This window comes from Symsagittifera roscoffensis, chromosome 9 (assembly GCF_963678635.1).
Source record: "Symsagittifera roscoffensis chromosome 9, txSymRosc1.1, whole genome shotgun sequence".
Taxonomy (NCBI): Eukaryota; Metazoa; Xenacoelomorpha; order Acoela; family Convolutidae; genus Symsagittifera; species Symsagittifera roscoffensis.
The window spans coordinates 46,790,205-46,805,592 of NC_087070.1; the positions used below are offsets into that span (position 1 = coordinate 46,790,205).

The 15,388-nt window shown below is 33.3% G+C and overlaps 1 protein-coding gene across 1 annotated transcript; it reads right to left on the reverse strand.

Moving 5' to 3' along the window:
• Nucleotides 1-918: 918 nt before the first annotated feature.
• Nucleotides 919-4,608, reverse strand: LOC134854289 (apolipoprotein D-like). Its single transcript, XM_063870483.1, has 4 exons — nt 4,272-4,608; nt 3,784-3,863; nt 3,027-3,177; nt 919-1,294 (listed from the first exon to the last, which is right to left on the reverse strand). Exons 1-4 carry the CDS (start codon nt 4,483-4,485, stop codon nt 1,131-1,133), a joined length of 609 nt encoding a protein of 202 aa, XP_063726553.1. The 5' UTR covers nt 4,486-4,608; the 3' UTR covers nt 919-1,130.
• Nucleotides 4,609-15,388: the final 10,780 nt, after the last annotated feature.

A 15,388-nucleotide genomic window follows, 5' to 3' on the forward strand; every position in this document is an offset into this window, starting at 1 on the left:
TGAACCAGACGATTAGTGATATTTTTCATGAAAGATGTGTTATCCACGTGTGAAATGGAACAGGAAAAAAAATCGTGATGAAGGGGGGGGGGTCCCATGAGTTTGCAAGGATATCCCTGATCTAAGCTACAAGGCCTCTACTTTTATTCAATTTATTGTTTTGATGCAGCTTCATACAAATGTAACTTGGTAATTCGCTTATAAGTGCGAGAATCAGTGCGAAGTATTAACCTAATAAGAGCAGTCTATTTCAGGCGAACAGAAGAATTTGGATATGGATTGAAATAATTTTTTGTTTGTCTTTTTGATGAGAGTCATCAAGGTTGTGAATACTCTTATATAGGTCTTGTTGATTTTTATTTTTTTTTCAGGCTCAAATTTGATTTTTCGCTGTTTCTATTGTTAAAATGAAGGCAAACGTCACAATCGAACAACAAAAGTGTAAGGTTCACGAAGAACGTGATCGACTTCGTTTCGAAAATAAATTTGATTTTCAGATTTGCCAGCGAAATAAAAAATTATCTATTGATCCAGTTTTCTGGTTTTTTTTTGAAAAAACGCCTATAAGAATTTTTGTTGAAATTCCAAGAGCTTTAAGGTCATATATTGTTTTGTTTAAAGTTCAAAAGTTGAAGTTTTTTTTCAGAAAACAACCCATTTTTTTTTGTTTCATTGCGTTTATCACTCTTTTCCTACTGTCTGTTAGCTATGTTTCTATGCACGAATCGCAGCTGTTTCAAAATTCTTTTCGGCCTCTTTCTGATATTTTTTTGGACCAACAGCCGAATAAACAGTTTGAGCATCCGAATTCTTAAGCTTTTTAAGTTTGTTCTCTTCGGAAATTCTTATATACCTTTTTAAATGTTCAAGAATTTGTGCTATATATAATGGTTTTTCAGATTCGTGTAGAACTCGAACTTGTTGAATCGTGCGTCCTTGTATTGATAATTTTTTCTGATAATTAAGTTAGCTGCATGATAATCATTTTCTACTGTATAGCATTGATAAGTCTAACAGCAAAATTCACATTTCAATCATGAGTTCCGCATGTATTGTTTAAGTTTTATAAATCTATGTCTTTTTTACGGAACAATGCGTTGAACTCTCTTCGGCATGCGTTTGTCTTCCGTCTATGAGAAGTTGACCCACTTGAAAGGTCTGCTCTCCGGGTAGCCAGGCGTTCCTGGACAGTTCTGATGTTCTGGTTCCTCGAACTTGGAACTATCCGACCCCATGTCATCAATTATCTGCTTCAACTTAGCTGTGATGTCAGCAGAGATTTCTTGCGATCGAGCTAAAACAGTTATTTTGAGTCTTGAACCAGCCTCAACTGAATTGTGTAATATATGTAATAATATGTAATATGTGATATAAATGGAAAAGCTAAAAGAATAAATAACAGGATAATTTAAAAAATTTTGAGACATTTGTAAAGTCGCTTCGAGCCTTTAATTGTTTTCTCGTCTGAATTAAATTCTACCAGTTCGCCATTTAATTTTTGCTATTTTATATCAGCTGAAATTTTGTTTTAATATTTTCTTATAATTAGCACATCATTTCTTAGAAAAAATCTAATTAAAAAACTGCTAGCTGCCAAAAAGTTTGGTTCATTTTCAAAGAAAGAACTACATTTTAGATGACATCTTGTTGATGACCGTTTAGTTACGAATTCGTGCTCGTTGCTTGAGGGTGAGGCAACATTACCCAGCCCAGAAAAATAACCAAAAAAATTGCATGTAGTTCTTAAGCAGGGGCACAACAGCGGTTCGCCGTGATGAGCTGTACAGCTCGTATGTTGGTCCTATCCCTCGTGGATAAAATGATTAAAAAAATGATTAAAAAAGAATTGCATGCAGTTGTTTGGTTTGTTTGGTAATTTATAGACTGAAAAAATGCCTGCTTCTCAACAAGTGAGCAAGGTTCATAGCGCAATTTGAATTTGCGAGACGTTCAAGAGAATTAATTGCAATTTCACGCTTGTTTTTTAGAAAACGTTTTTCACGTGAAGTAGAAGTATGATCTTGAAGAAACAGTTCAATGACCTTCAAAACTTTGGTAGTAGTTCAGTGGTTCAATTAACCTAAGTATGGGACCTGTATTTCATACCAATAAGCCAACTAATATACTTGTTAAGTGTTTCAAACTTTCAGCAACAAGTCTTATGCTGAAAGTTTGAAAGATTGATTTTTCGCAGTTTGATTTTTGATTTTTCTTTGCTCAGTTCATTTTTTGTTAAATGAAGGCAAACTTCACTTCGAACAGCAAAAGTGTAAAGGTCACGAAAAAGCCGTCGACTTAAAAAGCCGTCACGAAAAAGCCGTCGACGTAAATTCAAAGTGGATTTTAATATTCAGATTTCCCAGCGGAATAAAAATTTACATATTGATGTAATGTTCTCAAAGTGAGTTTATTTTATCAGTGTCATAAAATTGAGCTCAAAAGCCATAATCTTTTCACTTTGAAATTCGAACCAATTTTTTGTGTTTTCTTGCCTTCATTGAATCTTTTCGAACTGTCTGTTGGTAGTGTTTGTTCCAACCACTAAAGGAAGAGAAATATTTGGACAAAAATTGAAAAATCACCTGAGCTATAGAAAAAATATACCAAATTAAAGTAACGAGGTTAAATATGTCTGTCTACTTGGGGCTTACTTTTAAAATGCGCGAAGAACCGAATGCGAGAAAGTTCTCAAACAATCAACGCCCTTTGTGGTATGACCAAAAATAAAGAAGCAATTTTGTTAATAAATTCAAACATAATTTCAATGCCGTTTTAATGATTTAGTACAATCCATTTCTAATTAACCTAGCATAAATTTTTGTAGTTTTAAATCCGTTGGTTAAATCCTATCAAAGCACTTTTCCAGGTTTGCGAATCTAGCCCCAAAAATTGCCATTTTCTTAATTTTTTTTGGATCTTCTTAAATGTAAAAGCTTCCGGGCATTTGGTCTTTCCGTGCATGAGGGATTCGCCCAGTGGCTATGAGGGGCTATTCTCATGCACGAAGAACCGGTGACTATACATACACAAGATGCTGGCCATTTCGACTGTGCCCCAGAGAAAGCTCTCTTCACATGAGTACTGGAGGGCATACGTCTTGTAGTCGGTTGCGAGGATGAACGCATTCGGCTCCGTCTCATACTCGGGCATGATGATAAACTCACCTTTAGTGTCCCCCTAAACAGACGACTTGGACCTCAGTCAGTATAAACCAGTTTTAAACTTCCGCCAATTGTAAGAGATATTTTCAGCTGCTAGTTTCAATACTTGTTAGTAATATTTAACCGTAGTATTAGTCCTTCGAAGGGCATATCAGATAGCAAAGGAGTTTTTTCAAACTGAGCCATGAGTTGATGTTGCTATTTTTGTAGCCACATCGACCTCTGTTTTGAGCATCCGGAGATTTTAATTATGTTCGAGAGATAGTTACGGGAATTTTTTGAAATTTTGTTAGGGATGCGAGAGTTGATGATAGTAGATTAAGGATGTACTCGGTTTCTTTATTAAACTGTTGCAACCATACAATTAAGCTTACAATTCTCGATCCAAAAAAGCTAAACCAGAGTGCGATGTGATCTTATTGTTAAGATAACTGATCCAAAGAAGTTCTAACTAAGGTAGAGGAGGTTCGAGTTTTTGTTTTTCAAGTCTGAATATATTTCTTTGACTAGCATCAGTAGGGTGCCGAGGGAAGCAAAGGGGGGGGGGGGGAAGAAGCAATGGACAGCTCTTTTATTTCTTCTGTTAGCTCCTCAATATCAGTCCTTTTATTGTTGTGCTTACCTTTCTGTAGAGAGTATCGAGTGATCCGCTGCTAGATTTGTAGAAGCGTACGAAGTCCATGTCTATCTTCATAGTTGTACCTGAAGCACACTAACACCAAATTAGTGCACTAAAAGGCACATACTTATATTATCGGCAGGTGATAAAAGTGCTTGTTGCAAGAATGGGCCTGAATATTGTGGTTTTTTCAGGTGGGCCGAGTTTTTTTGGTCCCTATCACTCTTGAAAAAGTAGCAAGATTCTAAAGTGACCATCTAGAATGCTTTTGGCCTAAAAATTTGCGTTTTTTAGTGCGTTCGTGTTTTTTCTACTAGGTTTTTGCTTTTATTTTTTCTAATACTTTTTACAAAATAGTTGCAATATGTGACTAAGTTTAAGAGCGTATTTTTTCAAGTTGATTCTCAAATAGTTGATAAGATATGATTAATGTGCTCTTTTTTGCCCTCAACTCTGTGTAGTTATGACATTTAAACTCAACCAACACTCACCTGCATCGTCTGTGCCGGTGACCTTGTAGTCGCTGACGACACACGAGGTGAAGTACTCGTATCTGTTCGGGAACCTCTCAATCTCGTGCCACGTGCCCAAAAAGCCAGTCAAGTTGAAGTCCTGAATTGGCTCAATTTCGGGACACTTTCCCGCGTAAGTTGCCGAGATGGTCACCAGTGCTACGAAGGCCAACTTCAAAACGGAGTTAGACATTTTTACTTTGGAAAGATTCTTTTTTTTAGTGTTTGAACTTCTTCAAGCCAACTGACCGCAACTAAAGCTCAAGTAGTTATAGTTTTATTGAAGTTTCGTTGTGTTATCGTGAGATGATCAAGGCTTTTGATTCGGAGTTTGTTTGTGTGGACGATAATAATGTACCATGAGATAAAATATGGATAGATTCTTTGTGACCCCAAGAGCAAATCTATCGTATGTTTCGATTGATCAGAACGTTGAAAAAGCAGAATTATGCGAGAAATTTGAAAAAAAAGCAATTTGGCGCGTACTACTGAAGGAATGAGCAAATGAATAGCAGCTTAATTAGTGCGGTTTTTTTAAATACTAGCAATCTTTTTCTGAAATGTTTTTGGTCCTTAATATATTACCTTCAAATTTCAAGTTCGTCTTTATGATACATTTGCTGTATTTCTCGAAACAAAAGAACTTCTGTTTAGCATCCAATGAAGTTTATCTTCTTAAACTAACATCAATGACATGTTTAGATTTACAGAAACTAACCGGGTTCCGAAATTGTCAGATAAGAGTGGAGTTTCAAGTGAAGATCATTTGACCTAGTTGCAAACTTTTATGACCTCAATGACATGAATCCAGGGGCGAATTTAGAAGGAGAGGGGGGGGGGGGCGGACGCCCCCCCCCTCCTCAGGGATTCGACCCCCTGCCGACCCAAAGGATCCCCCCTTTGTACTATTTTGAGATATCCATTTTTGGCGTCGGACCCTAAAAATGTTCTAAGGGCGCCTTAGGCGCCAATATATACTAGTTTTGAGGGGGGAGCGCGCGCCGAAAAAACGCAATTTTTTGTTCAAAATTTTTCAGAAAACGCCTATTTTTTCAAAATTTTGCCTGCCGCGCAGAAAATTCGGCCAAAATAGGGACAAACAGTGCTCTGGGAGAGCTCGAAAAATCAATTTGGTCGAACTAAAAAAAAGTCGACAAAATTTACGAATCCGCTCCCCCTCGAGAAAATCCTAGATCCGCCCCTGTATATATTTGTGTGTGTGTATTTATGTGTGTGTGATTCCTGCGAATCGCAGAGGAGCTATCATTAGGCCCTTACAGTCCTGTCGAGAATCATCCATTTGTATTATCTCCCCACATTCCAGACTGTGTTATTTTCTTGAGGGAAGCTCCTTGTTTGCTACTCAAGGTAGTTTTTTTGCAACTTTCTCGTGGTACCACTATTGCAGCCGAAATTGGTCAGGCTGTGGTAGACCTGTTTCTAGAGGTCAAGTGAGAGCTCGACCTCACACACTATCATTGCCATGAATTGGGATCGAATACACGATCTGACAATTTCAAAGTGAACGCCTTACCACTATGCTAAGTGTCGAAATTTGCCTTTATTTAGTTTACTATTTCAATCCTTGGATCTTTTTACTACTTTTAAGATAGTCTTAGTTTTCAAACCATCCACATCGTCTTAGTATCGTTGTCTAACGCTCTCTGCCATTGTCGTTTGCTTTAAACTATATACTACTTTTGTGGGGCAAGCGCGCACCGAAACAACCCGTTAATTTGGTCGAAATTTTCCATAGAGTGCCTAAAACAACTTTTTTAAACCTTTTTAAAAATTTCGCTGGGTAAAAAATTACAAATTTGGGAGGGCTTGTAAAATCAATTTGGTCGACTTGAATAAAACGTTCACAAAATCCAATTCCTGTAAATGCTTCGTAACTGTGGAAAAACATCTTTTGAACAAGAACGTTTTTAGGGGGGAGGGGCATCGTCAACAACATTTTTTTAAAATTGAGGGAAAATGCACGCCTGCAAAGGAATTTTTTTCAATCGAGTTCCTTACAAAAAAGCTCAAAAATCTCTGTTCAAGGTGAGAGATTTGTCATGATTTTGGCAAAGCTTATACCTCATCAGCGTTAAACTATACTCCCCAAGCGAAATTTATACTTCTCGAGGGGCGAGAATGAGAACCATGATTTGTTGGAGACCACAATGAAGAATAGACCTTATTCAATAAAATCATTCGTTTTTTTTTCCAATTTGTTTTGGGGTTCAATTTTAAGTCACCTTAAATGTTATACATGAAAATATTTTTTATAATAAGAGTATATAAAGTATTTTTTGACATGCTATTCTCTGTCTTAGTTAAATTTAATATATTCATGAAGATGTTAATTAGCACTCAGCCCATCAGAATTTCTAATTTTTGGTAAGTAGTTCTCTCATCTCTCTCGGCATATGAAATCAGACCGCTCTATAATTGTAAAATGGGCTGATATTTCAACCGTCTTTCGAAGAAGCCAACCAGCGGGCTAATATGTCTTCTGCAAAACGATAGCCTACTTGCTGTAATTTATACAATTCTAAAAGGTTACATTTTACGCAAAAGAGTTTTTAAACTTGGTTTATTTATGCACAGCTAAAAAAGCTTAACATATATGAATAGAGAAAAGAACTAAATGGATATGCATCTCTAAGAAATAGATGAATTCATTGGCAAGATTGACTATTTGTTATAATTTATTAGAAAAACTCTTCTAAATGATCGATGCGTTTTATTTTAATGTATCGTTTGGGTTTTGATAAGCCTTACGAATAACATTTTTCAGTTAGTAACAATTTTCCAACCTTTAAAAGAAAGAATTAAACGGTTAAGCTAATAAATTTTTTACTTTGTAACAAATTTCCCCTTTTTCAAAGGGGGAAGGAAATAGTTCAAAAGATTCGGTTTATCAAGACATTAAATCAAGAACTTAAATTTACCTGAGTGGGTTTGCGCGATAAAAAACTGCTTGATAAGGAGCCGAAAAAGGGTTCAAAAAAGACGGCCTTTGATAATTGAAAGTTAGCTGAGCTGGTTTTTCTAATATTTCACCTCTCTGAACGAGTAAAAGGTCTGTTGATCATAAACTCAATTTCATCAGAACTAGAAACAATTTTATAATTATCACATTGGAAGAAAGATTTTATTCAGGAGAATTTTTATTAGGGTACGATTTACGATTGATCATTACTACGTATATCGAACTGGAATATTTCACAGAGAAAGATAATTAATTAATTTATACTTTGTCACGTTTTTTGGGATGTTTCTGGCTAGCAGGGGAGAAAACGGATGTAGGGAGGTGTGGGGGAGGGGGGCTGCAACGGTAAAAAAAGGTAGAAGGGTGCGTTAAGAATGAGTCAACAGAAAAGTGGGTTTTTAATTCTAAAGTTGATCACTTTTTCTTCTTGCCTTTTTTGCCCTTGCCCCCCTTTTTCTTTTTCCCCCCACTAGAACCCACAAGTCCCTTCAACTCCAACAAATGCTGCAAATTGTGAGCAAAGTAGTACGCATTTTCCATTGCTTCATAACTGAAAGGGTCAACTACTATTTCTGGTTTGGACTCGACTGCAGTTTTGGCCCTCGACCCCGCTTTCTTCCCGCTCTTTTTCCCCTTTCCTTTGGGGCTTTTAGCCGACTTGCTTGCTCCTTTCTTTTTGACCTAAAACATTAAAAATTGATGCAAGAGACCAAGCAAATCAAAACAAATGCGTACAATTTATGAATTTATACAAAACTATGGACGTCAGTTCTTATGAATCTTCAAAAGCATGCAAAAATTATTTTACTGGGTTATTTAAGTTTTTTTTCAAACCTCAGTGTTCTTCTTGCCGTGTTAATGCAAATGTTTTTGAAAAAAAAGGTGCTAAAACCTTGCATGTGAAATACTGTCATGAAAACAAGACTGATAGCATCAGAGCGAAACTCGAAAATATTCGGCCTCTTATTGAGCTTAACCGGGACCTGCTATAATCGATGGCAGCTTCTTTTTTTTTCGCATGCAGTTGCCACTGTTTGGTATGATTCAACTACTGTATCTAGGCATACTTGAATGTCTGAAAAGACTTGTGGACTTATCTATTCTTTTATTCTATGAAGTAACAGGCTCTGCAAATATAAATTGTTACGAACAAACTTCCATTCTTTTTTTCCGGCTTCTTTACACTCTATTCAATTTTTGGTCGTCTTAGTTGCACAAATTTTTTTTTATAATTTGATTTATGTATTTAAAGCGCTTTTTTCACATTTGTTTTATAAAATTTTGCAAAGGTTTTCAATTTTTTTGCCAGTTTTTAATGTAAATTTGTTATAAAAACAAATAAAAGGAGTTTTTTAAGAGAATTTGATCCGTCTTATAAATCGTTCCAAATTGGTTGAAAAAAGCTTATTTGCCATAATTGATATGTTACTAGGAGCAAAATCTATCTTTTTATTCTTTATATGGCGTGTGTGGGAATGATTTTCAAAAAAAATCTCAAGTTTTGGATTTTTGTTTCATTTTAATTTATTACGAATAATTTTTTCATGTTTTTTTTGCTCCATAGGCCTTAAAAGGCAGTCAAAACATTCAGGGCCTCGCCTTGATACGAACAGCCTTTTGTTTAATTTTGAAGGTAAATTTGTTCAAAAAGAGTTTTAAGAAGACTAATATTGTTTTGACTTTTGATCGAAATTTTAACAAACGAAATTTTCAGTTTACAAAAAATTGTCTGCTCTGGAATGCCACGCTTGATATGCTTCATTTACTGCATGTTTATTTGAATGCCTACATACATTTGTAGACTTATGGATACTCTCATTCTGAAAATTAACATGGTTGCAAGTATAAACTATTATGAACACAATTTTTTCCTCAAGCTACTGGGCACTTTGTTCACTTTCTCTAAAAACCACCCTGGCACAAATTTCTATTATCTTTTCCGAACATCGGAGCTATAATGTGCACCTAATGGAGCATTCTGTGTATGAAGTGGCAGTTCTTCATTCTTGTACGAAAAAAAAATCCAAAATTTATGCGTTGTGTCTATCAAATGATGAACAAAATTAGTAACAGTTGATCTCCCAATACTGTCCGATAACAAGTGAATGGTAGTGGTTAACTTAAACTAGAATCCAAGACATTTGCTGGCCGGTACAAAATTGTTTTTTCTTGATCGTCAAATGCTCTAATATCATTTAGGGGCAAAAATTGGTAGAACAACTGAAATTTTTTGAATGTTGGAGTTTTTACTGGAACAGCTGACATTTTCTATCATTCGAGTTTTTAGAAAAACTATCAAACTGCTCTTATAAAATATTTATAGTACAATTTTTTGAATTTTGGATTTTTTGTTGTCAAAGTTTGCCTGCAAATTCAATTTCAAGTAGAAAGTAATAAAAACATGTACTACTCTTATCGTTTATCTTGCTTCAATTCAATTTGAACCAATTTTTAAACCGTACTGGTTTATCGAATACGCTACGCGGGAAAAGGCAAATGGAGATTTCACACGAATTAATTAAGCTTAATTGCAAAACTGGCTATCATCTAACCACCATAATTTTTAAAATTGATTGCAGATGAAATAATATGTTAGAAATTTTAAATCTTTCACTCAAAAGCCGGAACAAAAAATTTATATTCAGATACGAGTTCTTGTTTTTTATCGCAGAGAATTTTTGTAAATTTCATGCTAACAAAAAAGTTCAAACCAATCAAATTATAAAATTGTTTTTTGTTTGTTTGCATTTATGCTGTAATCATGATAATGTTTCATATGCGGTGTGTTGATGACTCTTTGGGTTTACTAATTGAATGTTTGTTTTTGAGATATTTTCTGTGATTTCACACAGGAAAATCAGGGAGACTAGGAAATTAGACGAAAAATAAATTAGACATGACCAAAAAAATTGAATTTATCCGTCAATGCAAAACTTCAAATATAGGAAAGTAGACATAATTGTATTGTTAACATGTGTGATTTTTTTAACTGACTACAGTTAACTTTCGCTAGCTACAAGTAACTTTTGTCCGTACTTTCTTAAATGCAAATCAGTTTTTCACATGTCTCAGTTGTATAATTTAAGCATTTCAAAAGCTTTTTATATTATTTGGATTAAAGTTTTATAATTCAATTGTAAAAACTACTTTGATATGCTTATGGATTGTAAACTCTTTTTGTATTTGTCAAAGTTTGTTTCATTTAATAAATTTTGTTAGTCCTTTGCTTTTTGTTTAAAAAGCTAGTTTTACAAGAAGAATTAACAGTCTTATTTCCGTTTTTATTAGAGACGTCTAATTAGCTTGTCGTCTAGTTTCCTAACCCCCGAAATCAGTTTATTATATTGCTTCATACGATATTTTTATTGTTTTCTTGAAGCTAGGTTACTAATGAAATTGTCTTTCAATCACTTTTAAACTTAAAAAAAGTACCGCTGCAAAAACGATATTTTTTTGTTTATATGTCAATTGATATTAATTTTAGTACAAACGTTTTCAAAATGACCAAACTATCCATTTGGATAGGTTGAATGGATTTTTTTTGTTACTGAGAAGAATTTTATATAAATCATTTTATTTAAACATTTAAAATCACTTCTGTAGAAAAAACTATAATTGAAGAAATGAAATTATGATAATTGGTTGACTTGAAGTTATAGCCGAACGTTTGGTAGCTCCAACATAAAACTGTATAAAAAAATGAGAATCAAGGCTTCAAAAAGAATTTGTACAGTAAAAATTAAAAAAGTTTATATTCAAAAAAGATTTGATGTATCTTGTCGTACAGAAGCAAATTGTGTTTAAATAATGTCACTATAGAATGAAACTTACCCTGCACGAAATACTAAGTATTTTGGCAAATAAGTTGAATCATGATTTTGAAATCTGGAGCTTTAACTTTTTTTAATTTCAAAGAATACTACTAAATTAACAAGCTATAATTGAATTTGAAGAATTATTAGCCATTTCATTTCCTTTTTTTCAGTAAATATGCAAAAAAAAACATCAAAATTAGTCTGTAATAAGTATAAGAGCGTCTATAAAATTCTAGCAAATTTCTCATTTGTTGATAATTTTTGAGTTGTTTCTGGGAAAATCGTTTTTTTTTTTAAATCTAGCCAACTCAACTAACTTTGATTTTGAGGATAGTCTGTTTCTTCAATGTTCTTTTTTTCTCAAAAAACTCTAGATTTCAATATTTGTTGACACACTACCAAAATGCTTGTATCAGCTAGGATTTTCAAAATACATGTTTCAGCTAGGATTTTTTGTAAATATGACATAGATGCTAGTTTTAGTTTTTATTTTGGTGGAGTGTGCTGGGCATAAAAAATGAAAAAGCTGCAGATTTATTAGAAAAAAATACTTGTAGAAAATAGAACGTAGAAAAACATCTGCTATCTAAAACCTGAAATCTCAATTGAACAATAGCAACGTTCAAGCTTTGATATTATACGGAACAATTCTGGCAAATATATGCTTTTGATTAACATTTTTTTTTGGGGAATATTAGCTATTAAAACTCCTTATAAACCATTGTTAGCCGTTAAAATGGATTAAATTGATTCTACGTTGTTCGCTTTATAACCGATTATTAATCCATTATAATTGATTATTTTAGAGTTTTATGAAGACAGACTATAAAAAACTTTATAGTCGATTACTATTCATGGAATCGCTGGCGAGTACTAAGAACTGCTGCCTAAGCAATTTTGTGACAACTTAATTGTTCCGATTTTCGAAACGAAAGTGATGGAATATTTGTGCTCGGGGTGGGTTTTTTCTTCAGACAACTTTCGGCTTTTTAACTTGCCAATTTTGACAGAATTTTTTAAATATCATTCGAAAGCAACTGTTGTCTTGAGCTCAAATTTGAAAATGTATTTCACCTGTGATCATTTTTCGTAAAGTTACGGGGTTTAAAAATTGCCATTTTGGCCAATTTGTGACAATTAACGCGCGATATATTTCGCGCTATTAAGGCGTAAGCGAGATTTAATCCGTCTTAGAAATCTATCCAAATTGGTTCAAGGAAGGTGATATGCCATTATTGATTTGTTAATAGAAATAAAATCTATCACTTTTTACTTAATATGACGTGTGGGGGATGTTTTCTTGTTATTACTGCTCCATAGACCTTAAAAGCTTGTTTGACATAATTGATTTGTTACAAGGAGCAAAATGTATCCCTTTGATCTTTATATGTCGTGTGGGGGATGATTTTCATAAAATATTTCAAATTTTAGACAAAAAATGTTAATTTTATTGTATTACATTTAATTTCCATAAGCATTAAAAGCCAGTCAGAACATTCAGGGCTTCGCCCTGATACAAGCAGTTTTATTTGCATTTATTCTCCTCGGTTGTTTTCTAGCTAATGTGTGACTTGAAAGAATCTATAAGAATAATTTAAATGAGAATTCATGGAGCAAAAATTAACTGTTTCAATTTAAATTTTTCAATTATTTGTTAAATCGCGTTACACAATTGCGCCCAAACTTTGGTTAAAGGGGGAAATAGCTGAATATTGTACATATCTTTACAGTTAAATGATGTTTATAAACAGTTTTCATACAAACGTACTCACCATTTTGGTAATTTTGTTGCGAAAAATGAGAAAACTCGAGAGTTATTTCATATTTGTAGCAGATAGATATTTTAACCCAATATTTGTCAAAACTAGTTATAAAATAGCTATTTTTGTATAATAACAACAATCTAATTTTGAACAATGTGAACAAGCTGGTATAATAAGCTACAGCCTACACCTGTCGCAAAAATAACGAAGCACGTTCAGTTTAAAGTTAAAATAAACAACACAGAAACAAAACATATAACATACCGCTGCTTTTACTATTCAAAAAGCTACTGATTCTTTTCATGTATGCTATTCAGATTAAAGAGATATTTTCAAAAGATTTTTTTTCAAAAGAAATTTTCAACAATTTAATCGCTGGTTGTTGTTTTTTTTGCTATCAAAACGTCAATCACATTTAAACAAGTTGAAAAATCTTGGTACGAATCCGCTTTCAAATAGCTTAATTAAAACTTTGCGCAATGAAAAAAATCATAAAACTTGGCTATGATATGTTTTAAATAAACAAACACAAACTTTTTGGCTGTTTTGGTTGCCAAATCCAAATCCAAAGAAAACAAGACTGCTCGTATCAGGGCGAAGCCCTGAATGTTTCGACTGCCTTTTAAGGTTTTATGGAACAGTAATAATCTAAATAAATTAAATGTAAAAAAATAAAAAGAATTTTTTGTTTCTAAAATTTGGAATTTTTTATGAAAATCATCCCCCCGCACGCCATACAAAATACAAAAGGATAGATTTCGCTCCTTGTAACAAATCAATTATGGCAAGTAAGCTTCTTTCAACCAATTTGGAACAAGTTTAAGACGGATTAACGCTACGCTTACGCGTTAATAGCGCGAATTATATCGCGCGTTAATTGTCCCAAATTGGCCAAAATGGCAACCTTTAAACCCCCATAAATTTACGAAAAATGATCACAGGTGAAATATCTTTTCAAATTTGAGCTCAGGACAACAAAACCTTTTGTATGATATTTAAAAACTTCCGTCAAAATGGCTAGTTAAAAAGTCGAAGTTTGTTTGAAGACAAAAAAAACCCACCCCGGGCACAAAAATTCCGTTACTTTCGTATCAAAAGTCGGAACAACAACAAAAGTTGTTTATGTGTAATCAGGCATAAATGTAAGATATTCTGGCAGTAGGGATATTGCTTTGTAATCAATTTGAAATCAAAACAAGACTGCTCGTATCAGGGCGAAGCCCTGATTGTTCCGACTGCCTTTTAAGGTTGATGGAGCAGTAATAACATTAAAAAATTAAATGTAATAAAATAAAATGAATTTTTTTTTCTTAAATTTGAAATTTTAAAGGAAAATCATACCCCCACACATCTTTTGAAGTACAAAAGAATAAGTTTTGCTTCTTGTAACAAATTAATTATGGCAAATAGGCTTCTTTAAACCAATTTGGAACGGTTTCTAAGACGGATTAACTCTCCGCTTACGCGTTAATAGCACGTAATATATCGCGCGCTAATTGTCCCAAATTGGCCAAAACAGCAATTTTAAACCCCCATAACTTAACAAAAAATGATCACAGGTGAAATATCACTTCAAACTTAAGCTCAGTACATCAATACCTTTTGAATGATAAAAAAAATTCCATCAAAAATGGCTAGTTAAAAAATCGAAAATTGTCTGAAAAAAAAACCCACCCCGAGCACAAATATTCCGTTACTTTCGTATCAAAAGTCGGAACCAATAAGTTTTGAAAAATGTTACATTAATCAAATTAGCTCTGATTTCAGGATCAAAACTAGACTTTGAGCCAATTTAAAATGCCCGTTTAAAATGCATCTAGTTGATCAAAAGACACGGATTTTCGGCCAAAGTTATTTTTTTCTAAATCTAGTTTTTTTTATATTAAACAAAAGTTCACCATTCGAACGTACCACTGGTGTTTCGAGAAATTGGTACTGGTTAGGTTCAGGTTTGAATCCTCAATTTCAACCACCAAGAAAAATTTACATTTCCACACTAAGGTCAATTAAGTATCAAAAATTTTTAAGAAAACTTTTTCGATACTAATTATAATTTTTCACGTGGGAAGCTAACCTATCAAATCAACAGGTTAAAATAAATACGAGGTACTAATACGATAGAAAGTTCACTGGAATAAATTGGAATAACACTGATTTTGAATGATAATTTTTGAAAATTAAGTTATGTAGAATTATGTATTTCAAATATCTCGGAAAACAGGTTAAACTTAAAAGTTTTTGATAGAAATTTTTTTTAAATAATAATCTTTTCTTAGAGCAAATTGGTTGTTTTAACTTATTTTGTGATTTCAAAACCCTCAATTTAGTTAGTACTTCAAACAATTCAGTACTTCAAACAATTTTATGTTTAAGAATTTTGAAAATTTCCCTAATGATTCGCTTAGAAACAACAAAAACATGTGAGAATATATAGGGCAATTTTTTAAATGGTAAGCTTCAAATTAATTTTGACCTTGAGAAATTTGAAATTGTTTTATTGTATTTTTTGTGTGCATAACGTAGTCCTATATAGAATTA

Coding starts and splice junctions, on each gene's coding strand:
- LOC134854289 (XM_063870483.1), bottom strand. CDS start 4,485: ATGTCTAACTCCGTTTTGAAGTTGGCCTTCGTAGCACTGGTGACCATC. Junction 3,864..4,271: donor CACCGGCACAGACGATGCAG/GTGAGTGTTGGT, acceptor AGTGTGCTTCAG/GTACAACTATGAAGATAGAC. Junction 3,178..3,783: donor TCGATACTCTCTACAGAAAG/GTAAGCACAACA, acceptor TCGTCTGTTTAG/GGGGACACTAAAGGTGAGTT.